The following is a 23,871-nucleotide window of genomic DNA, read 5'->3' on the forward strand; positions in this document are numbered from 1 at the left end:
ACTCTTTTTTGGCACCCCCGGTATATATACATTTATATATAGATGTATTATATATGGATAAAGAAAGTGTAATATGTTTAACATGTAATATGTTTATATTACACCTTCTTTATCCAATCGTCTATCGATGGACACTTAGGTTGCTTCCATATCTGGGCTATTGTATATAGTGCTGCAGTGAACATAGGGGTGCATATATCTCCTTGAATTAATGTTTTTATTTTCTTCAGATAAGTGAAATTGCTAGATTGTATGGTAGTTCTATTTTTTTTTTTTGAGGAACCTTCATGCTGTTTTCCATAGTGGCTGCACTAATTTATAATTTACATTCCTACCAACAGTGTGCTCGGTTTCCCCTTTCTCCACATTCTTGCCAACACTTATCTTTTGTCTTTTTGATAATTGCCATTCTGACAGATGTGAGGTGATATCACATACTGTATCACATAATGTCTCTTGACTCAGGGAAAAATAAATGACCTCCATGGACCAATTTCTCTTTCTCCTCTTTAAACATAAGTACAATACTTGGACCACTAATTTTGCCCTGCCTTCATCCCTATGCTTTATGAAATAAGTCTCCAGTCATCTATTTTCTCTTGGTCATTCCCTCCCTGGAGAACTGGGCTCCCTACTCCCCACTCCTGCTTCTACCTTCCACTCTTCTGAATAGTAGTCCATCCTCAAGGACTGTCTCCAATGCCACCTTTCCCACATGAAGTCTTCCTTCATCTCTTCCTTCTCTGGGCTTCTAAATCATTTTAATTGTTCTTTTAATTGTGGGTACAATTTTCTTCCCCCTCGTTATGGGTCTTTTTCCTATGCATTTTTATGGGTGCAGCATTTTCCCTACTAAACTATTCTCATGGCAGGAGTTGGGACCTACTCATATTTGTAACCACAAAGCTTCCAAACAGAGAACCATGACTATTCATCAGTCAAGGTGCATTGGGCTACTAGTAACAAAACTTCAACTCAAATTGGCTTATACAAACTGCAGGAAGTCCACAGGAGGGGCAATCTTTAGGGATGGCTCTGGTTCTATTTCTCTGCTGTTCTCCCAGCTCTCTACTCCCCCTTTGTCCTCAAATTGGTTTCCCTCAAAGTTATCGTCAACATCTATTATTTGGATGTTTACTTATGCTGGTATAGCACTAAATGTTTTTACAGGAACTCCCTTATTTAATCTAATTAAACATAAATCCCTAGATAGATAAAGTAAGTTGCCCAAAGTCCTACAGCTGGAAATGGAGCTCAGGCAATCCACCTCTAAAGCTGGTGCTCTTGACAACTAAGCAAGAACTGAAAAGACAGGTCCACTAACATCGCATTGCCAGTCTGCTCAAAGAAACTGAATGGGCGGCATATCTGATACAAAGGGTCCAGCTTGGGGTGCCAGAATTACAATATGAGCATTTGTAGGACTGTCACTACACACCCTATCATAAGGGCAGGAAACACCTAATAGATGTTAAGGAGGTGTTCAAACCTGGCACCAAATTGAGGCTTTCTTGTTGAAGTTAATCCAAAGAACTAGAAGAAATCTGGAAAGGCAATGACTTTCTCAACAAGTTGTTTAATGCAGAGTCCATGCCTGTCCTAAGATCACCTGTGTACACAGGACTGGCCACTTCATAGTACTGTCAACCCTGACATTGAAAACCAACTTTGGAGCTGGGCTCAACCCCAGCTCTGCCACTTGCTAATGGTTACCTTGGACAAGTGACTTCCCCTCTAGCCTTGCCTTGCTCACATATAAAATTACTAACAGTACCTACATCACAGGGTCATCGTGTGGATTAAATAAGATACCATAGGCAAGCCCTTCACCATGATGAGGGTATATGCAGGACATGCTTTATGAGCTATACTGATCATTTTTATTCTTACCAAGGGAACATATTATAGTCAGGTGGGCATGCTACATGGCATAATGATTCCCAGACTCACATGCTTGCCTGAGAAAGGCAGGAGCCCTGAGCTTCCCCAACTCCCCCTCTCCAAACCCTTCCAGAAGCCCTGCCCTGGCTGGGTGTTGGAAGGATGCTCTGCCTACTCTCCTGGACTCTGGCCAGGCTTCTACAGAAGAGAAAGCTCACACCAAGGGCTACTCTCAGAAAGGTAAATAAATTGCCCAGGAAGCTTCCTTCCCCAGCTCAAAAACTTCATGCTCAAGTAAAGTTCCAAGATAGAGTGAACTGCCCATCAAAAACTATGTATATCACTGCTATGTTCCTTATTTATGTTCTACATAGAAAAAAGAAATGGGTCTCTAATGGTTTTCACTAGACGGTGAACTCTCTCACTAGACGGTGAAACAAAAGAGGAACAAAAGGGTGCCTTACACTTCTTTAGTGTCTTATTCAGCCCTTCACATATAAATGAGAACAGAGTAGGTACCCAATTAACCCTTACTTCGTAATTCCCCAAAGTTTTTTGCTCCTTGCTCTATCACAAATGCCTATAGCATAATTTAATTTGCAGTGTTAGATTTTATTTGCAATTACAAAGAAGTCAAATAGAATTACCTGAGGCGAGCTGGGAATTTTGACACTCCGAGACAAACCTAATGAACTAAAAGTCCTTAATGAAAATATTTAAACATGTATTTTACTATGATACCCAACACTATACAAACTCTTTTAAGGTAACTTATTCCTGAGGGTGGACTAAAATCTACCACCTCTTCTATATTCTACCTAACTACCCTTAGTGAATGTGGTACAGTCCATCCATAAGTTTCCACAAAACCAATGTACACACCTTTTAACTATCGCCAAAATCAAGACACATGTCCCCTACTTCTCAGTACAAGTTGAATAGTAGTGACCTGAAGATATGTCTCATATACCAAAAGCTTATTAATTTCATTAACTGCCAGGAACTACTTATTCTGAATACACACGCAATGTTAATATTAAATGGCAATATCTAGCCAGAGGTTTTACCTAACTATTCTCAGATGACCTTGGGGTTTGGAGCAGGGGTAAGGGGGTGAAATGTTCTGCACAATTCAGGTTATGAATATTTTTCTAGGGAAAATTACAGTTTTCATTAGCTTCTCAAAGAGTATATAGCTCCCCAAAGTTAAAAACCACAGACAGACATTTTTAGAATTTGATAAGGCAAATTTCATTTATTATTTGCTACATTTCTCAATTTGAGCAATTTCTAAATTTGGTCATCATGGGCACTGTTCAACCTTCCACTTCATATATTTACTTATTTCCACTGGTGTCAAGATTCCTTGGAAACTTTAATATATATTTTATGAGTATTTCATAAACATGCCTAGTTCTAAAAGTTATAGATCCTAACTAGCACTACAATACCCATCCACTTTGGACACCCAAGTCTAAGGAAGTTTATGAAAAGTGAAAAATTTTTTAGAGTTTTATAGAGGATGCAATCTAATATTATATAAAGGGGCCATATGGGTCCACTAAGATAAGGCAGCATGAACTGATATTGATATCAGTCAATACCACTTCTGGAATAGCTCCAGGACACAATCTGAGGTAGAGGTTGACAGTAAGTGTGAAGGTCAAGAGATTCCAGAAGGCTACTGAAGTTGCTGTTGAAACAGCTAGGTATAGACAGAGGTGAGTGTAGGTAACTTTCTTTGATTGATCCTGGTCTTCCTAATAACCAAAATAAGGCAAGCTCCCAATTATGTGTTATGCAAACATATTTCCTAGCAATGGCTGCCGTTTCCTCTTAACTACCTTACCCACAAGCTCCATTGCTAGAGAATTTACCCATCACGTCTCTTTTTCAGAGACTCTCCATAGCTCTGCTGAGGGGGCGTGGCTTTCATGACTCTCTTGGCCACAACTAACCTAACCTAGACCAGTCTCTGGATGCAAGCTTGCCAATCAGATTCTTGGTTCTCTGAATTTGAAATTCAAACAGAGCAACTCTAAGCAGTCTTCATTGAGCACTTGAATGGAGAAGACACATATGCTTTCCTTGAATGACCGCTTTTTCACAAGAAGTGTATAAAAACAGATATCAAGAGAGAAAATAGAGTGAGAGACTGACTTTGTCATTATTCCTGATTATTTTCCAAATAACTTGATTCTAGCTCCCCAAAACACATGGCTGCCGTCGCTACCATTAGGTCTGGGAGGAACTCATATGTTCCTAGTAAATCCCACTTTTTTTTCTTCAACAAGCCTGAATGGGTTTTTGCTACTTGGAACTACCTTATCTCTTAAACAAGAAGTGACAGAATAAATTAATAAATAAATAAGCTGGATTCTCAAAGATGACAAAGAAGAGGTTCCATTGGGGAAAGTTCCTGGGAGAGAAGGAAATCAAGAATGCTGCAATCCAAAAAGGGAAGATCTGACTTTGAGAAACAAGATTTGAAACAATCCAAAACACCCATCCTGAATAGGTGTGACCATCCAGTGAGCTCAGAAACCACCTGGAGAGGAAGCTGAGAGGTGCCAGTTGGGGGAATCCTAGGCCAGGAGGCTATTTATGTACCCTGACATTTCTGTAGATGGAGGCCAGGTCAGGGGGAATTCTAACTGAATTAATGAGACCATCCACAATAGAGTCCAATAGTCCATAGTAACGAGCGTCCCCATCCCTGAAGGTCTGCTCTGTGGACCCAGTGAATTTGTCAGTCATACCACCTGAAAGGATCTGCCCGCCTGCAATGAGCATCCTGAGAGATAATCTCTCTCATTCCTCTGCTGTGGTTTTAATTTTCCAGCCAGTCCTGGAGTTGCTTCTTCCCATCCTTCTGGATGGGTTTCCAAGATCGGAGTGTTCCTTTGGCATTCTTCTCTGCTCATTTACTTGACAAGAATACATTTGCTCCTTTCTGCTTGCCCTCCCTCCTCCGTTGCTCCCAAGCATGAGCTCCCTTTCTCATTCTTTCTTTCCCTCCTTTCTGTATGCCTCTTTGACAACAACCTGAAGATGCTGTCAGGCAGCATTGCTACTTCCACTCTATATTAGGGCTTCCATTTCAGCACCAAATTACCCGGTTCTCAAGCAAATCTGTTATTTTCCCCTTGATGGCAGTGAAAAGAACACAATTTTGGAGGTAAGTATACCTGAAATTCAAATACCAGTTCTACCTAATGGTGAGACCTCACATAGGCCACTTAATCTCTCTGTGCCTTGTTTCTCATCTAGAAATGCCACATGTCTTGCAGGGCTGTTGAGCTCACACGCACGGAAAAGGAACTAGTAAATTCCTGGCACACAGCAGAAACTCAAAAATGCTTATTCCCCCTCCCTTCCAAGATCAATGTCAGACAAGGACAAAAAAATATATCATAAAAAGTAAGTGAAAGTACAAAGAAATGATAGTTTTAAAAATAGGTTTTATTTCCTTAAAGGGCTGTTCATTTCTTTATAAGAATGATTTGTGTTTACCAAATGTCTACTTCTAAAAGAACTCAAGGTACTTGAAAATTCATATTTAATAGTCCAGGTCAAGATTTAAAAACAAATCATTCATAACTAATCCTTTCCCTTACAATGATGAATCAGGTTTTACCTTTTATGTCATTATTTTTACATAAATACATACATTTTATCATCACTTCACAAAGTGGAAGAGTTGAGTGCAGGTAAAGTATCAAAAAAAATGAAGATATAGTAATCATCTAATTAACTCAGAATTTCTTAACATTGTACCTGTTGACATTCATGGCCAGATAATGTGGAGAGCTGTCCTATTCACTGTAGGATGTTTAGAAGCATTCCTGGCTTCTATCTTCTACTCAATAGATGCCAGTGGCACACCCCACCCAGTTGCAACAACCAAAAATGTCTCCAGACATTGCCAAGTTTTCCTTGGGAGGCAAAATTGTCCGCATTTGAGAATCACTAAGTTAACTTGACTAATATATATAGGCAAACCAGATAGTACAAGCCCAGTCATGGGTTTATAAGATAGAAAGTAGCTGCTTCAGTCTTTACTGCTCTCTAGAATGATCCTATTGAAAAACAAAATGGCTGCATATCGCTTCCAAGATACAATCAAATGCCGGCTTTACAGAGAAACAGAAAAAAAATGGCACGTGCCAGAATTCTGTTTGTCAAGCTGCCCTAGCTCTTGGCTGCATGCCCACATCCTGCCTAAAACCTACTTCCCAAACTTTTCAAAATGCTTTCCACAGCTTTCAGAACCTGACCTTTAGAGCAGCTTTATCTATCTGTGTGTGTGAAATAGATTTACAATTTTCTATATTCTGTAAAGCCAAACCACTTATTGAGTCCAAATGCCAACTGGGGGTGGTGGGAATTTGCACACAGATGTCAGTGAGCTCCAAAACAACAACACAAGATCTCCACCTGCAACTAATTATAGAAACTGAAATTGCACTCTGGCCAGAAGAGGCCAGGTTCAGAACCCACCCCATCTGCTTTGGCCGATAAAATCACTCTGTTACTTTTTCTCCTGTCAACATAGACTTGCTTCTTAAAATCCTCTAAGGAGGTTGTCTATAGGGAATTTTATCAGGCAGTGAATGTTTGGGGGGTTACTACTCCTTCTGCCTTTCTCTCCCAGTGCTTGGTTTCAATAAGTGTCTTTGGCACAAGTGAGACTAAAATCTCATTGAAATATTCCAAAATGTTTTTTTTTGGTTGTGTGCTGTTGCTATCTCATAGCCAAAATAAAGTGATCCAGAGAGAAAATGGAAGATGGAAGTCATTTAGCTCTCCCAAGGTCCAGCATACAAGAATGTTTATTTTCCTCCCATTAGCCAAGTCTTTTATAAGAAAACCTGGGAATAAAAATCTGTAAGGCTACTAATACAATGCACATGGCTGATCCTAGGGCTGACTGCAAGAGATTACTGAGGCAAAAACCAGCTGACATCTGTGACAAAGATGTATAGTTCACTTCAAATCATTCTCCTACATTCTAGCAGACAAAGAAATCAACTGTTGGCTCAGTGCCATCTCATCTATCTTCAGAACCAAAGGAAGTTTTTACCTACCCATGAAAGGCATTAAAATTATGGTTTCAGTCTAAGTAGGTCATTGCCTAAGTCAGGACCAAAGTTTTTCCACCTCTCTGGAAAGGTAGACAAAACTATAGTTCTCCGAAAAGTAGAGGGAGACTATTTGAAGGATGAAGAAGAGGAACATTTTCCTTTTTTTGTCCTAAGATTCAGCATGCTCAGTTATGTTGTGGTGCTAAACTAGCTCATATTATCCAGTTCTAAGTCCATGTGCCTATGTAACATTGAGGAAAATACACCCAGATACTCACATTTCAAATCAAAGTTAAAATGAAAAAACACATACACAGATATGACATATGATTGACTTCTTAATTTATCAGGTCTCTTGATATGACTTATAAGCCCTTAAAACATTCAGGGAAAGAGAGTGACTAAGGACAGCTCAAGTCAGTGCAGTGGACATCTGTTTTTATCCTCAAGCATCCCTTCAGCCTTCATCTCAGTAACTTTAGAGAACTGCTCCTCTCCCAATGCCAACTGCTTTAACAGGGTCACCAGTCACAGGAACCCCTTTTCACATACCTGTTCCCACCAAGTCTGGAGGCAGGATATAACTAAGGTGGGACCAAAGTCCTGCCATAAATTTTCCAAGTGGAAAGTGAAGACATAGGGATCTCTTAACCCTTCGCTTATGGTACTGGCAGCCAAGACAGTCCACTCCATGAAGGAGAAGATGAGGCTTACACATGGAGGCAGACAAGAACCAGAGATGAAGCAATGGGGAGAGTCAACGTCCTGCTACAGTTTGAGGCCCTGGATTCTGTAAACCCCAAGTTCTACACCTGAGCCTTTCTGTAACTTCATTATGGGAACTAATAAATTCCCTTTGTTGCTTATTCAGGCTCTGAGTAGCATTTGTGTCACTACTTTGGAGTATTGCCCAATACAATTAGTAAGTAGGTTTCTTCATTCTAATGTGTAAGGTCCTTTATCTCATCTCACCTCACTGAAGTGCACCTATTTTCACAGTTATGACTGGTAATTATTGTAATAGTTATCAAGTAATGATTTTCTGTGTTTTATCAGTTAGGAAGGTATTGAGTTGCAAGTAGTAGAATACCTAACCACAGTGACTTAAACAACGAGGGGTTTATTTTTCACGTGACCAGATCCTAGAGGCAGGCCATTGCTGGTGCTGGTGCAGCTGCTCAGAGACAGCAGGGCATACGTACTTGTGCTTGTCTTGGTCTTTCTTTCATGGTTATTATATGGCTGACATGGCTCCAGGCATCATATCGGCACTCAAAACAAGAAGAGGGGGTTAGAAGTACTGCTGGAGACATTTACTCCTTTTATCAGGAAAACAAAAGTTTTCACAGGATCTCCCAGATTTTCACCTGAGAATCTTTGGCCAGATACTTGATAAAATATATATATGTATATATATTCACTTCACTTCCTCTCTGCTTGGGCAGGAAACAGATTTCCACGACCTCACAGACTTTGGGCTTGGCCACATAACATGCTTCAGGCAATACAATGTTGCAAACAGAGACTTTAGATGTATTTGTGTGGTTTGGTGGGACACTTGATATCTGTAATCCACCATGAGAAGATGAAGCCCTGAGCAGCTGCTGTTGCGAGGAGATGGTAGAGACATGACATGTGACATGACTAATCCCAACTTGCAGCCTAACCTGGTGCCCAGTGTCCAGACCTACCCAACTAAGTGGCAGCCAGCCTGCAGATATGTGAGGGAGAAATAAATGCTTGTCTTTGTGAGCCAATAGGTTTTGGAAAGGCTTGTTATACAGCATTGCTGCAGCAATAGCTGCCTAATACATACCGTATTTCCATGTATAAGACGCACCCTTTTTCAAAAAATTTGGGGTCTAAAAACTGGGTGCGTCTTATAGAGTGGTTGTAGATGTTTTTACTTGCATTTCCCACTTTTTTTACGCTTGTTTTTGCGCTCATACAACCACTGTATAAGACACACCCAGTTTTTAGACCCCAAATGTTTCAAAAAAGAGTGCGTCTTATACATGGGGAAATATGGTAGGTGCTCAGTTTAAGATCAAATTCCACAGTCATGTAAGTTTGGGAAATTGCTGGATTAAGAAAATTTAATAAATATTTTTTAACTGCAAGAGTTAGAGCCTTTCCCCTGTTAATATATTGTATAAGTTTGCTAGAGCTGCCATAACAAAGTACCACAAACTGGGTGGCTTAAACTACAGAAATTTATTGACTCAGTTCTAGAGGCTAGAAGTTCAAGATCAAGGTGTCGACGGGGTCGGATCCTTCTGAGGACTGTGAGGGAAGGCTCTGTTCCAGGCCTCTTGGCTTATAGAGGGCCGTCTTCACTTTGTCTCTTCACATAGTCTTCCCTCTGTGCATGTCTATGTCTGTATCCAAATTCCCCCTTCTAATAAGGACACCAGTCATATTGAATTAGGGCCCACCCTAGTGACCTCATTTTAACTTTATTACTATTGTAAAGACCCTACCTCTAAATAAAGTCACATTCTGAGTTACTAGGGGTTAAGGCTCCAACATATCTTTTTTGGGGGGACACAATTCAATTCATAACATATGCATTATGACTTTCCAGAATAGGAGTATCTAGCATGTTATGTCTCAAGTTTACCTGACCAGAAAAATTCCTTTTGGAAATGTTATTTCCCTGGACACACTTGGGAAATACTGGCACGAAGGGATCCATGGATTTCAGACTTAGAGTAGTAGAAGGAATGCTGTCTGAAAGAAGGTACAGGGATATGACAGGTCTATCTGAGTAGTGAATATATTTAAGTTCTGCCCACAAACATGAGGGGACCTGGCACTCCAGGGCTGAGCCTCTCATTCCAAAAACACTCAGTACACAAGGTGACTTGTAGCTGCATTTATCTGTCAGTGGACACCTCTTCACAATACAGCTGCCTCACCACCTTCTCAGCAAGAGATAGAATTAATTCTATCATCCACTTGCAATTTGTACAACTCTTCATATCTGGACATTCACAATGAAATGAGTATTTTAGAACAGAGTTGAATGACCCCTGTTAAAATGACCCTGCAGCTATACAAATAAAAGAAAATAATAATAATAATAATAATAATAATAATAATAATAATAAAGGAAACATGGAAATGTGATCCACCTTGATCTTTTTGAGTTACAAGCTCAAAATGAGAATCAATAAATCATATATTGAAATTAGCTCAAAACTCATCAAAAGCCCATATCAATATTGATTTAGAGTAGATTATTTCCTATTGTCTTAAGCCAGAAATAGAAATTATCACATAACCATTGCTTAAAAGCTGTAGCATTCCCCAGACAGGTTTACTTACACTTCTTAGGTTACGTTTCCCAATGACCTTGTCCCACTTCTACACACACAAGATGGGTAAATATTAAATCTAGTACAATCTCCCAGTGAGTGATTCTATTTATATTCATGCAGATCCTTGGCTAGCCATGCACAACTTAGGAAAATGTTTAAAAATTGTTTCATATACACCTAATTTGCAAAAAAAATAATCCATTAAAAATACAAAGTTAATGGTTGCACAAAATATTCAGGAGTATGAAAAGTTAATAACTTATATGCACCAAGCTGCAAGATATAAATCCTTATGAACTTTCTGAAAATGTATTCTCTACCATGTTTTCTCTCTAGGATCTTCATTACACAGGAAAATAAAATGGAGCTATAAAGAAAAGACAATCACATAATCTTTTAGAGAAAATGGGGTCACTTTACATCCCTGTAGTTGCATTCTCCCACCCTCAACACTCACCCCAACTCCATACAGGCCATTAAAAATAATAAGGGGCCTGCCTCAAGTGGCAGCCAAAATTCATTCTAAATCTTTTCTCCTTACCTCTCCCCAAATCAGTCTACTGGTGTAACACTGAGAGCATGAATTATGTGTTCATGCCATTCCAAAGAATTGCTGTCCACAATACTCCACCCCACTCTTCTTCCATTCAAGAAAGTACATCATAAAGCAAAAAGCACAAGTCAAAGCATAAGGATAACGCGGCATCCATTTACTCTTGTTTATACAAACAAGACAATATCAGTACTATAACTCTTAGCAGTCATAAATGTACTTCTATTCGTGCAGATGTATGTGTCTGAGAAGTAGGGCCTTGGAGAGAACCTAGGGGTGGAAGGGGGTCCGGAGTGTAATATCCATCCAGGAATCTGAGTATCAAACCTTACACAGGACCTTTAATGGCCACCTAGCACTGGCTCCAGTCTTGCACCTCCTGTAACACAGGGGAGGTATTTAACATCCTGTCTTAGATCTAGAGTTGAGTTCAGCTCCCTCAGACACAACCACTAAGACTTCAAAATCTGCTGCAAAAGAATTGAAGAGTGGGCGCTCTCTCCAACATTACACGTGAGGGTGAAAAGTCTGTGCTTCCTTTTACCTGTGAGCATTAAATTCACAGAACCATGAATATCATAAACATGAGCACTCTAGCTTTCTCACCTCCACCCTATAATGGACCTGATTCCCATTTTAAGTCACACATCTGAATTTAGGTTAGTGAAATTCTAATTATCTATATACCCTCTGATAGAACTACATTTGTAGATGCAGTCTCTGGTTGTTGTGGATAAGAAACCACAATCAAGTGTCCCTTATAGCTTTTATATTCTTTTCTTCCATATAGGAATAGTTTCCATGATTTTTCCTCTAAAGGGAAATTATAGTAAGTTATGGTAAATGGAAAAAACGACAAACAGCACAAAAACCACTTAAAGGAAAAAGAAATAAATCCCTAATTAAGAAGAAAAATACTAAATAAATTAAATCACATTCTTAATCATTCTATCAAAGTACAAAACACAGATGCTCCTCAACTTACAATGGAGTTACATCCTGATAAACCCATCATAAGTTGAAAATATTATGTCAAAAATGCATTTAATACACCTAACCTACCAAACATCATAGCTTAGCCTAGCCTACTTTAAATGTGTTCAGAACACTTATATTAGTCAGTAAAGATGGACAAAATCATCTAACACAATAAATACACTGTAGAGTATCATTTGTGATCACGGCCTGACTGGGAGCTGTGGCTTGCTGTCACTGTCAGCATCAGAAGACAGTATCATACTTCAAATCACTAGCCCAAGAAAAGATCAAAATGTGAAGTACAGCTTCTACTGAATGCATATCACTTTTGCACCGCCATAAAGTCAAAAAATCAGACGTCGAACCATCATAAGTCGGGGACCACCCATAATCATTTTTTACATCTAGTATATATGAAGTATGATCTTCCTATTACACTAAGATTCTATTCACAACTCAGTGATCCTATAAGGAGGTAGTGAACATAAAGTTAAGGTCTTAGATGTTGGCGTGAAATAGACCAAAGCCTTAAATTCCAGCTCTGTCGATTACTAGTTGTATGAACTTAGGCAAGCTGCTTATTCTCTCTACATTTATTTTTCATCTGTAAAATGAGACAAAGTCTAGCACCTACCTCAGATGATTGATTCAAAAACTAAGTAAGATAATGTACAGAAAGCTCTAAGCACAATCAATGCCTACTACATAGTAAGCCCGCAACAGATGTCTACTGGTAGCAACAGCGGTAATAATAGAAACAGCAGACATCTGAATTGTTCCCCAAATTTTATTTCATCTAGTTCCACTTTTTGACAAACATAAAAACCCGAATGGTAGAAACTTCTAGTGCTCCCTCATATCTGACTCCACTCTCCTTCCTGAAAAGGGGAGAGGACTACACCTCCTAGCCCCTTGCACTTATGTATGTCACTTTCAGTTCAAGGAATTGAGGAGGAGATTGCCTGTGCAATCTCCAGGCACTCTTTCTCAGCTGTAGCCATGTGCAAAGATGCAGAAAGCCTGGATCCTGAGTCACTTCCTGGAGGAGAGCTACCCTCGAGTCACGTGACCTGCTTCATACTTCAGGTGAATACAAAATAAATCTCTGATATGATAAGCCCCAGAGATTCGAGGTTTGTTGATTACTACAGCAGGATCTCCCCCATCCTGACCAACAGGTATTCATATACCCCAAAAAGAGATCCTAATATGCATCCAAGGGGGAAAGGAGGAGCACTTCAATTTTTTTTTAAATAACTTGCTTTTTGTCAATCTTCATATTCTTTACTTTGTAATACAGGAATACCTCGGTTTGTGAGCATAATTCATTCCAGAAACAAACTACTCATATTGCAAGATACCACTTGTTTACCAAGTTAAAATGCATTATTAGGTAGGTGCAAAAGTAATAGCTATTACATTTGCACCAACCTAACAGAAATGTTTGCTCATCTTGCGGAACACTCGCAAACCAAGTTACTCACAATGCAAGGTTTTACTGTACTACCTCGCCTTATAAGTAAATTCGCTTTTCAAACTCTCCATTCTCCATCCTCCTTTTATTATATATATTTAACCAAAAGAGAAACTAATTACATTTTACTTATATTTAGTATATATATTAATACTGGGGCTTTCACTGGGTCATATGCTACATAGTCATATGTCACCTATAGTACCCAAGGTTGCCTGTGATCATAGTAGGTTCCAGAACAAGAAAGGAGTAATGGGAGCACCGTTAACTATTCACTTGCTGACAGTTTAGAGAATATTTTCAACTTTGTGACTACTTGCATCATCCCTAAACTGCTTTAACCATTTCCCAAAACAACTAAAAAAGGAAGAAAACCAGTACCCAACTTGGGAAATGCACATAGCAGTAGCAGGTTCACAGGATTTCATGAACAAGCAAAGACAGAAAACAGCAGAAATTATAGTGAAGAGCATTAATTTGATTTAGGAGTAAAGAAAAAAGGTTTTTGTTCCAACTGAAAATCACATTTCCACATCTAAAAACTAGCAAAGGCTTTGTCAGATAAACAATGGGAAAAGGTGATTTCTTTCCACACATAGAAGAAGAACGAATAGCAAATTTTCATGCAGATCGGAAATGCTTCTACTGGTGCTTGGACTCCAAAGGGATAGTAGCCAGGGAAACAGATAGGAGGGTCAGCAGATGACCCTAAGAAAGACAGAGCACTTCATCAGGCCAACGTAAAGGCCAATTATCACTGGTTTAGCCAAGTTAAAATTATCACAGATTTCTATAGAAAGTTAAATGATATCTGGAAATTGTTCTAGCCAAAGGGCACAGCACCCTCAGCTCCACATCTCTTAGTACTTATCTTGTCACTACCAGTAACAGGTGAAGCTGGGATTTAAACCCAGGTATTTCTGACTCAAAAGCCCTTATGAAAATACCATCATATAAATGAGCCTCACAGAACAGGTAGGATGTGAAAAACGGAGACTGGCTGGGACTGGAAGGAAAGAGGCAGGGAGAGGGGGTGCTGAGAAGTCCTCCAGTAGAAGGTAATGGAAAGAGCAAAAGCATAGAGGTAGGAAACCCTGAGTATGAACAGGAATTACCAAGTGGTGGTTCTGATAGCACAGGAGCTGTGGATAGAGGTGGTACGAGATAATGCTGGAGAGACTGGTTCAGGCTTTCCATTTAAAAAGGCTCAGCCAAAGAAGCAGACTTCATTCTGCATGGAATGGGTAATTATTGAGGGCTTTAAAGTGGGGGGATGGCATACCTGCAGGTAGACACTGGGAAAACCAATCTTGCTATGATATGGAAGGTGGGTTAAAGAAGAGAAAGAAGGTGTCTCATACATAGTATGTACTTAATATTAAATAGATGAGGCAGAAATTTATTGTGTTTCCCTAACATGATATCAAACCCATTCTACTCAATCCCATTTAATATTGTTCAGCTTACTATTTAGAGAACAAACTCCACTCATTCTAGAATGAAATAATGTTGCCGGTACTTTAAAAAAAAAATCAATTCACCAGTCAAATGTGGCCCTCTAAATGCTGCTGTTAAAATGTCTACTCTTGCAAAAATTAACATTTTCCTCTTCTATTCAGAGGGTAGTACATCTGAGCTGCTGCTGTGACTGCTGAAAAAGAAAACAAAATTAACTAAGTGTAAAAGTTAGGCAGTGAGGAGTAATCCCCCCTCTTCTGCAGCAATGTGAAAGGTTATTAGAAAATAAAGCGATCATAAGCAGTAATCTCATATTTCCTATGCCCTCTTACAGTCTCCAAGTCAAACACATACTAAGTCGTAGCTTTCTTGATGATATCAAACTTTCTTCTGCACAGGTCATGGTACCATTTGCAAAGCATCAACTACTCAATGAGAAGCTAAAGTTGAAAAACACTGAGATGAGTCATAACCTACCTGATTTTCTTCATGGGAAACCCTCATCTGCTCCTTGAGGACAGACATCCGAGCTGCCTCTTCTTTCCTCAAGACTCTTTCCTTCTTGAGCTCAGGACTCCAGAAGGTTTTGATACTATTCATGGAAGATCCCAGTTTGCTGTCCTTGATGTCTAGCTCTTTCCGAAGGAGGTCATTTTCTCTCTGAAGTTCCTTGAGCTGGGCTTGAAGGTCTAACATTGTGCTATCCCTAACCTGCCTCAACATGGAGGGGACTTGATGGTGGTGATGATGGGATGAGCTGGTCAGACCACCATGTTGATCTGTGTAAGAAAGGACATCTGTGTGGGAAAGTCCAGCAGAAGCAATATTGGGACTACTCCCCATGGCTGTGACTCGGCCTCCATATACAGCTCTATTTGTGGCCCTCCCCAGAGTCATGGTGCCCTTTGGGTAAGTTGTCGAAGCCACTCCCTCATGATCACTCAGATACATGGGCCCAGATGTAGCATAGGCTGCATTAAGAGACTGAATATTCTCCATGGACAGAGTCTTGCCCGTGCCCCCACCTCCCCCACTACTTGTTCTTCGATGGCCCAAACGAGGAGATCTTGGCAAACGAGGAGATCTGGAAGGGCTCCCTTCCAGATTGGTGATTGTTCTTGCACTTCCATACATTTTTCTTTTATTACGAGGTGCTACTTAAGATAAGAAATACTATACTAAGTTGGAGAATAAGCCAATATTTCCACTGCTGGCCAGAATTTTCACTGCATTCTTTTCATACTCAACCGGGAAGTGACTCCAATCAGAGATCTGAAAAATGAGAAAAAAGATCATCAAAAATAAACTTCTTTAGAACTCTGACTATAACTTCATTATGTTTTTTGAAATATGTATAGATATAGTTCAATGATGATAATGATAGATAGATGATAGTAGATAGTCATACACATGTTCATTAAAAAAGTGACCCCAAAACTTTACTTATTACATCGAAACATTTAGTAAATTGCCCGCACCCTGCTCCCAAGCAAAGTCAAAATTTCCCAGAGCAAAAAAGACCCTCCTTTTCCTTAGGAAAATGAAGCTCTGCATTTTGGTTTGTGCTAAGTGACAGTTGGGACCTCCAGAAAATTCACATAAAATTTTTCATCATAGAGACCTTAGTTATAAAATACTCCATCCTGAGGGATGACCCCTATACACAAGTGGCTTGACAGTGACTCTGAGAAGCTGTTGCTTCCTAGAATGTCAAATAACAGTGAATCATGTTGTTACCTCCCCTCTTCTACGCATCACAGTATCACTAATCCATCGTGGTCCTCTTTTCCACTAGATTCAGAACTCTTCTCAGTGCAACACTCTAGATGGTTTACCACCAATCAACTGGCATGGACACATGAGTTAGAACCTATTGGCCATCTCAGAGCTAAAAAAAAATGAGGTGGCTCAACCAATGCGACGAGTATAGCCAGATCCTAAATGCCATCATGGAGAATATGACAGTCCTGTCTCTTTCCCCTTTTATGTACATTTTTCAGGCTCATTTTGGTACTTCTTTTCCATTTTGGATGATTTAAATATTCATATTAACCCCTCCACACCTGGGAGAAGTGGCACAGAAGAACGATGCATCATGTTAGAGTTCCTGGTCCATTACCCCTAGTTCAGCGGTTCTCAACCCATGGGTCGCGACCCCTTTGGGGGTCAAATGACCCTTTCACAGGGGTCTCCGGGTACTCGTATGTGGGCGTATCTGCATGTGGGCCTGGAGACGGATAGAGAAGCAGTGTCTCGGTTCCTAAGACCATCAAAAATATGTGTTTTCCGATGGTCTTAGGCAACCCCTGTGAAAGGTTGAGAACCGCTGCCCTAGAGAAAAATAGTAGAAGCTCCCTGTCATGGTTACTCAAGCACATTGGTACAGCTCTTATATAGCCAGGGCTACAGCGCTGAGATTATCCCTTCAATGCTAGGATCCAAATGGCCTTAATGGTGTGTATCATGGCCTCCTCTCTTCCTCTAGGGCAGCGGTTCTCAACCTTCCTAATGCTGCGACCCCTTAATACAGTTCCTCATGTTGTGGTGACCCCCAACCACAAAATTATTTTCATTGCTACTCTATAACTGTAATTTTGCTACTGTTATGAATTGTAATGTAAATATCTTTTTGTTTTCCGATGGTCTTAGGTGACCCCTGTGAAAGGGTCATTTGACCCCCAAAGGGGTCGCGACCCACAGGTTGAGAACCACTGCTCTAGGGTGTCTTTGGTATACTGACTTTTTCTTCAGTTTTAACACACTAGTAGCACAGATTCTGGAGAATGCCAAACCGAGGTTCAAATCTCCACTCTAACAACCAACTAGCTGAGTGACCATAGGCAAATTATTTAACTGTTATGAGCTTCCTTTCTCCAATTAATAAAATGTGGGTAAAACCACCTAACTCATAGTAGTCTAAAAAAACAAAGATGATGTTTATAAAACACCTAGTTCAATGCTTAGCACAGAATAGTCAATAGTTTTTGTTGGCAGTGTCAATGAGATAGTACATTAATACCATTATACAGGGCAACTTTTATTTTTACCTGCCTATCATTCATTCTCCCTCCCATCCCCCCCCTCTCTCTCTCACACACACACACACACACACACACACCCACACACACTTTCTGGTAACACTATTTCTATTTTCCTTAGAGAAATTTTCCCCAACCCTGTACTCACAGTTCATTAGGTTTAGATAAGGCTTATTCCCTCTACTCCATCCCGGATGGTGTAAGGGGTGAGAATATGACCCAGGCCAATCATCGTTTTCCATCCCCTAGACATGGCAGCTGTTTAGGGATGGACATGTGACCCACACTGGTCCAAAAAGACTCCAAGCTTTAGCTGAAACAACTGTGAAAGATAAGCTCTTTTTCAGCTGGAATTGCTTGTTTTCAAGATGGAGTTTCTGAGTACTACCAGGTGAAAAGGACTTCCTTGAGAGTAAAGCTAATGAAAAGGAGAGCAGAGCCAAACTTTTAATAGTGTGAAATCAAGCCAGGTGACATCACCTGGTACCCTGGACCCAGCAGTCATTGAAGCTACATCTCCCCCTAGGCCATTTCGGTTACATATGCCATAACTGCATTAATGGCCCCAATTCTTCACCCCTTCCTATACCTGCCTCCTCAGCAGAGCCCTCACAATCTGACTCTGGTTTCCATCATATGACTTGCTTTGGCCAATAAGGAGATAAATGTGAAGCAAGTGAAGGCCTGAAACAGCACTTGTGTATTTACTGTCTTGCTCATTTTCCTCTGCCATAGCAATTAGAACATGCCCAGTATAGCCTGCTGGAAGATAAGAAACAAAATAGAGTCAATGTGTCAAATCCAATAGCCAAATAGCCCCAAGACATTTGAGCAAGCCCAGCCAAGATCAGCAAGCAGAGGTGCCTAAACAACCAGCAGCTAACCACAGACACATGAGCAAGTCCAGCTGAGTGCCACTGAACCCAATATACTCATGAACTAAATAAATACTTCTTAGTATGTCACTGATATTTTGTGGTTGGTTGTTTTGCTACTACGGCAACAGATAACTGATACATTCACCCATAGATTTTCCTTTTCACTACATTCAATTCTAGTCGGGGTATCTATCATTTGTCCCAAAAGAGTCCTCACATAAAGTATAAAAAAATATTTCCCATAAAAGCTTCTCCTTCCCCTAACAAGTCCCTACAAAGAATTATACATTTGTCTCTAACTAAGGAACTTAGTTTCAAATGTTTATGTGGCTCAGAGTTTAATTTTGTTTTACTTGATAATACACAAAAATCATTTTGTATCTCAGATTTTTGCATGAATAACCTGTTCTATTAAAAAAGGTAGATCAACAGTTCTAACAATCAGAATTCAGTGTACATAGATGATAAAGACAGACAGACGATAGTGAAATAATCTGACCATTCCATGAATATGTAATGAGATGGAAAGATGTTCAGGAAATGCTATTGGGTTGTCGGAAAAGTCATGACATATTTTTTCTATGTTTTTCATTGCAAAAATGCGTCATGACTTTTCTGACAACCCAATAGTAGTGGTGGGGTGGGAAACAAACTACAAAATATTTTTATGGTTTACTCAGACTTTTGTAAGACACATATATACACACCAACTTGCAGAGAAGACTGGAACAACACATATCAAAATGTTAACAGTGGTGGGAGCCCAAGTGGTTTTCATTTTCTTCCTTTTGTTTATTTGCATGTTCTAAATTTTCTATAATATATAAAGATCTTTTCTATTGTCTTTTTGCTCTATATTTTATTCATTTTTGCTCTGATCTTTGTTATTTTCTCCTTCTACTAATTTTGGGCTTAGTTTGTTCTTCTTTTCCTAGTTCCTTGAAGTGTAAAGTTAGATTGTTTAATATCTTTCTTTTTTCCTAAGGTAGGTTGTTTATCATTATGAATTAAGAAAACAATTTTTTTTTCATCTATAATTCCAACAGTTGAATGAATTTGTCTTGTGCTTAGAATCTAGGAATCTATGTCCCAGCTGGGCGATGATATAAAGTTATCTTCCTATTTACCAAGGCAGAGAAGACTGGAAGCCCAGCTGGCCAAGGCTTTGGAGAATTGCAATAACCAAGAAACAAAAAGTGGATTTGCTCCTTTGGCAATACACACAAACATAACATAAAATACATATAGATACAGTAACTCATTTGAAATCATGTTTCTTTATTTAAAGAGCAATACATATTGGCAATGGCCCACAGTTTCCTTGGGTTCTCCTTTTCTAGGTTTAGGATCAGGTTTATGCTGGTACCATAGAATGTATTGAGAAGCTTTCAATTTTTCATATGTTCTGGAACAGCCAGATATTCCTGATATGAGACTTCTCTATTCCTGAAGTGTTTGGTAGAACACACCCATAAAACTGAATGGGCTTAGTTACTGATTATCTTTTCATTTTTTCATTGTTTACTGATCTGTTAAGGTTTGCTATCTATTTGTGTCAATGATCACAAAAATGTTTCTTCAGAAACAGTCCATTCCAAAGAAAAAGGGGAAATAAAGAAAAATTGTAAAGTCCATTCCATCCAGATATTATAATCTTATTGGTATTGCTTTATATAAATTTTTCTTACAAATTTTTAAATTGCCTCCAGTTATATCTCCATCTCATTCCTAATGTTGTTTGTATATTTCTGTTTCTCTTAATGATAATATGACAAATGTTTGTCATTTTTGTATTTTTTTTTAGTGTTTTAAAGATACATCTTTTGGTTTTACTGATATATTTTACTGTATTCTATCTTCCATTTGATCAGTATCTCCTTACCCTTTATAATAACTTCTACTTCCTTTGTGTGTAGTTACATTTGCATTTGTGCATTCAAGTTTCATTTATCTTCAATCATACTATCTGATTAATGCATGTAAGATTATACCCATTGCCTGCATAATCCAGGACTGTATATATAGAACTCAATTGTAAATGAATATTTTTCATTTGAAATTTTTTCTATGCTAGCAGTTATTCAGAAGGATATATTTAAATGTCAAAGTCGATAGAAGTTTTTGGCTACAACTTTGTAGTTTTAATTTTATGGCACTGGTTCATAGACTATAACACATGTCTTGCTAATCTTAGAAATTTGTCAAGACTTTCTAATTAGCCTAATAAATGATCAACTTTCTTAATTGTTAAAACAACTAATAGATAATTACAGAAAATTTTTAAAATACAGATATATATATGAAAGAAAATGAAAACACTCAATCCTGTCACTCACAAACAACCTCTGTTATCAAGGTGATGTTGTTGCTCCCAATTCCTTTCAAGTGTGTGTGTGTGTGTATATAATATATATACATATATAATTTTAAATAAAATTAGTATTATATTCCCTATAAAGTCTTGTACTCTCCTTTCTCTTCAATGTTTTGATTTTTTAAATCATCTCCTTTTTCCATTTAACATTAATGTCATAAAATATTTTTATACAACATGATTTTTAATGACCACCATGAGTCTCCAAGATGGCTACCAAAATTCCGCCCCATTTTGTACACATTTGCCTCTCCTTCCATCAAGAAATAGATTCTATTTCCTCCTACTTGAATATGGGCTGGCCTTGTCACTGCTTTGACCAACAGATACTACAGGAGTGACACTGTTCCAGCTCTGGGCCAAGCCCTAAAGAGGCACAACAGTTTCTGGTTTTGTTCTCTTAAAATCCAGAGATATAAGGTCCAAGCTATTCTACTGGAAAGAGAAGCCATACAGAAAGACACTAGAAGATGAGACACCACATGGAAAAAGAGGTCATGAGAAGAAGAACCAAAGTATCCCAGCCAATAACCAACACCAAGAAACCAGACAGGTGAGACAAGCCAACTTGAACCTCCCAGCACAGCTGCCATGTGAAATCAACTACATGAGTGATAACTAACGCCATGTGTAACAGAAAAACTGCCCAAATAACTTTTTTTACTTTATATTTTTAATAATTGTTTATTTTTCAATTACAGTTAACATACATTATATTAGTATCAGGTATACACCATAGTGATTAGACATTTATATAACTTACAAAGTGATCACCCCAATAAATCTAGTACCCATCTGATACCACATATAGTTATTACAATATTATTGACTATAGTCCTTATGCTATACTTTATATCCCCATGAAGATTTTGTAACTACCAATTTGTACTTAATCTCATCCCCTTTTTTATCCCCCTCGCATTTGGCAACCCTCAAAAGATTTTCTGTATCTGACTCTGTTTCTGTTTTGTTCTTTAGGTTCCACATATAAGTAAAATCATATGTCATTTGTCTTTGTGTGATTTACTCCACTCAGCACAATACCCACTAGGTCCATCCATGTTGTGGCAGATGGCAAGATTTCTTTTTTTAGGGCTGAATATTATTCCATTGTGTGTGTGTGTGTGTGTGTGTGTGTGTGTGTGTGTGTATAATCACCTCTTCTTTATCTGTTCATCCATTAATGGACACCAAGGTTGCCCCCATATCTTGGCTATTGTAAAAAATGCACATGTTCCCTCAAAGTAGTGTTTTGGATTTCTTTGGATAAATACCCAGCAGTGCGATTACTGAGTCCTTTTTTTGTCTCTTTTTATAGCCCTTGTTTTAAAGACTATTTTTGTCTGGTATAAGTATCGCTACCCTAACTTTTTTTTTTTCATTTCCATTATCATGAAATACCTTTTTCCATCTTTGCTGTCAGTCTGTGTGTATCTTTCGTTTTTTAGCTGAGCCATCCTGCTACCTGTTGACAGCTCAGCGGCTGCTCAGCTCGGGCCAGGACTCGAACCGCTGTTGCTCAGAGCTCACACTCTTGAGTGAAATGTTAACCAACTGAGCCATTCGGCCGGCCCTATCTTTCAATCTGAAGTGAGTCTCCTGTAGGCAGCATATGTAAGGGTCTTGTTTTATTATCCATTCAGCCATCCTAACTTTTGATTGGAGCATTTAATCCATTTACATTTAAAGTAATTCTTGATAGACATTAGTTATTACCATTTCATCATTCATATTTTTGCTTGTTTTTTCCTTCTTCTTCTCCTTCTCCTTCCTCTTCCCCTTCCGCCTCCCCCTCCCCCTCCTTCTCCTTCTTCTTCTTCAAAAAGTCCCTTTATTATTTCTTGTAATACTGGTTTGGTGGTGATAAACTCCTTTAGCTTTTTCTTGTCTGGGATGTTCTTTATGTGTCCTTAGTTTAGTTCTTGCTCTGGAGCTCTGTTTTGTTCTTTCATTTGGGACATGTTTCTTTGTCTCCCCATTTTGGCTGCCTCCTTATGTTTGCATCTACATATTAGGTAGAGCTGCCACATCTCCCAGGCTTAGTAAAGTGGTCTTATGTAATAGGTGTTCTGTGGGGCCCAGTGGCACAGTCTCCCAAGTCACCTGAACTGGGTACTATAGGTGTGTCCCTTTGTGTGGGTTGTGTGTGCCCTCCTGCTGTAGTTGAGCCTTGACAAGTTTGCATGTCAATAGGAGGGATTGAACCTTGGCTGACTGGTTGAGAGAACTGTCTATGGCTACAGTAGAGGAGCTGTTGTGCAGGCGCTGACCTTATGGAGCAAGATTTGCTTTAGCAGTGGAGCAGGATTTGCTTTAGCAGGGCTCTGGTGTCAGCCCAGTCTGCCTTTTGGGTGTGTCATCTGAGGAGGCAGCTGGGTGGTGCTCCAGCTCAGTCCAAAGCCAGCAACCAGGTATGCCAGCTCCAGAAACTCCTAGGAGGACCCCACAGCAGACCAAGTTTAGCTGCAGCCTGTGCCCTGCCAGGGGCCATCTGGAATGAACCACAGAGCAATCTGTAGATAGCCGCCACCTGCACTGGGCTTGGAGGTGCCTGGGAGAGGCCAAGCCTCAAAACAAGGCCAACTGCTACCAGGCTTGGGGCTGCTCATCAAGAGGTATGCGGCACACCAAGGCCAGATGCTGTCTGTTTGGGGTTTGTGAACCTTTGAGAGATTTTAGTAAAGTTTGCAGCATGAGCCAAGATAGGCCATGTGTATGGAAAAACCACTAGAAGCAGCTTGGATGAACCCACAAATTGGGTGGGGCCACGTCTTACGAAATCACTGGAGTGGGGCAAACAGGGTTAGCTAGGTTGATGGAGATTCAGATATGG

The 23,871-nt window shown here is 39.4% G+C and overlaps 1 protein-coding gene across 16 annotated transcripts in view; it reads right to left on the reverse strand.

Annotated features, from left to right (window-relative positions):
- Window positions 1-23,871, reverse strand: part of ERC2 (ELKS/RAB6-interacting/CAST family member 2) — a 974,141-nt gene that overhangs the window by 930,639 nt on the left and 19,631 nt on the right. For all 16 annotated transcript variants that reach the window (XR_002125344.1, XR_002125343.1, XM_019654364.1 and 13 more), the window contains exon 2: window positions 15,226-16,020. Coding sequence is in view for 14 of the 16 variants with exons in the window: in XM_019654364.1 (XP_019509909.1) it covers window positions 15,226-15,882 (657 nt within the window). In the remaining 2 variants the exon portion in view is untranslated. The remainder of the gene's footprint in view (window positions 1-15,225; window positions 16,021-23,871) is intronic.

This window comes from Hipposideros armiger, unplaced genomic scaffold (assembly GCF_001890085.2).
Source record: "Hipposideros armiger isolate ML-2016 unplaced genomic scaffold, ASM189008v1 scaffold_220, whole genome shotgun sequence".
In the NCBI taxonomy this organism is placed as follows: Eukaryota; Metazoa; Chordata; class Mammalia; order Chiroptera; family Hipposideridae; genus Hipposideros; species Hipposideros armiger.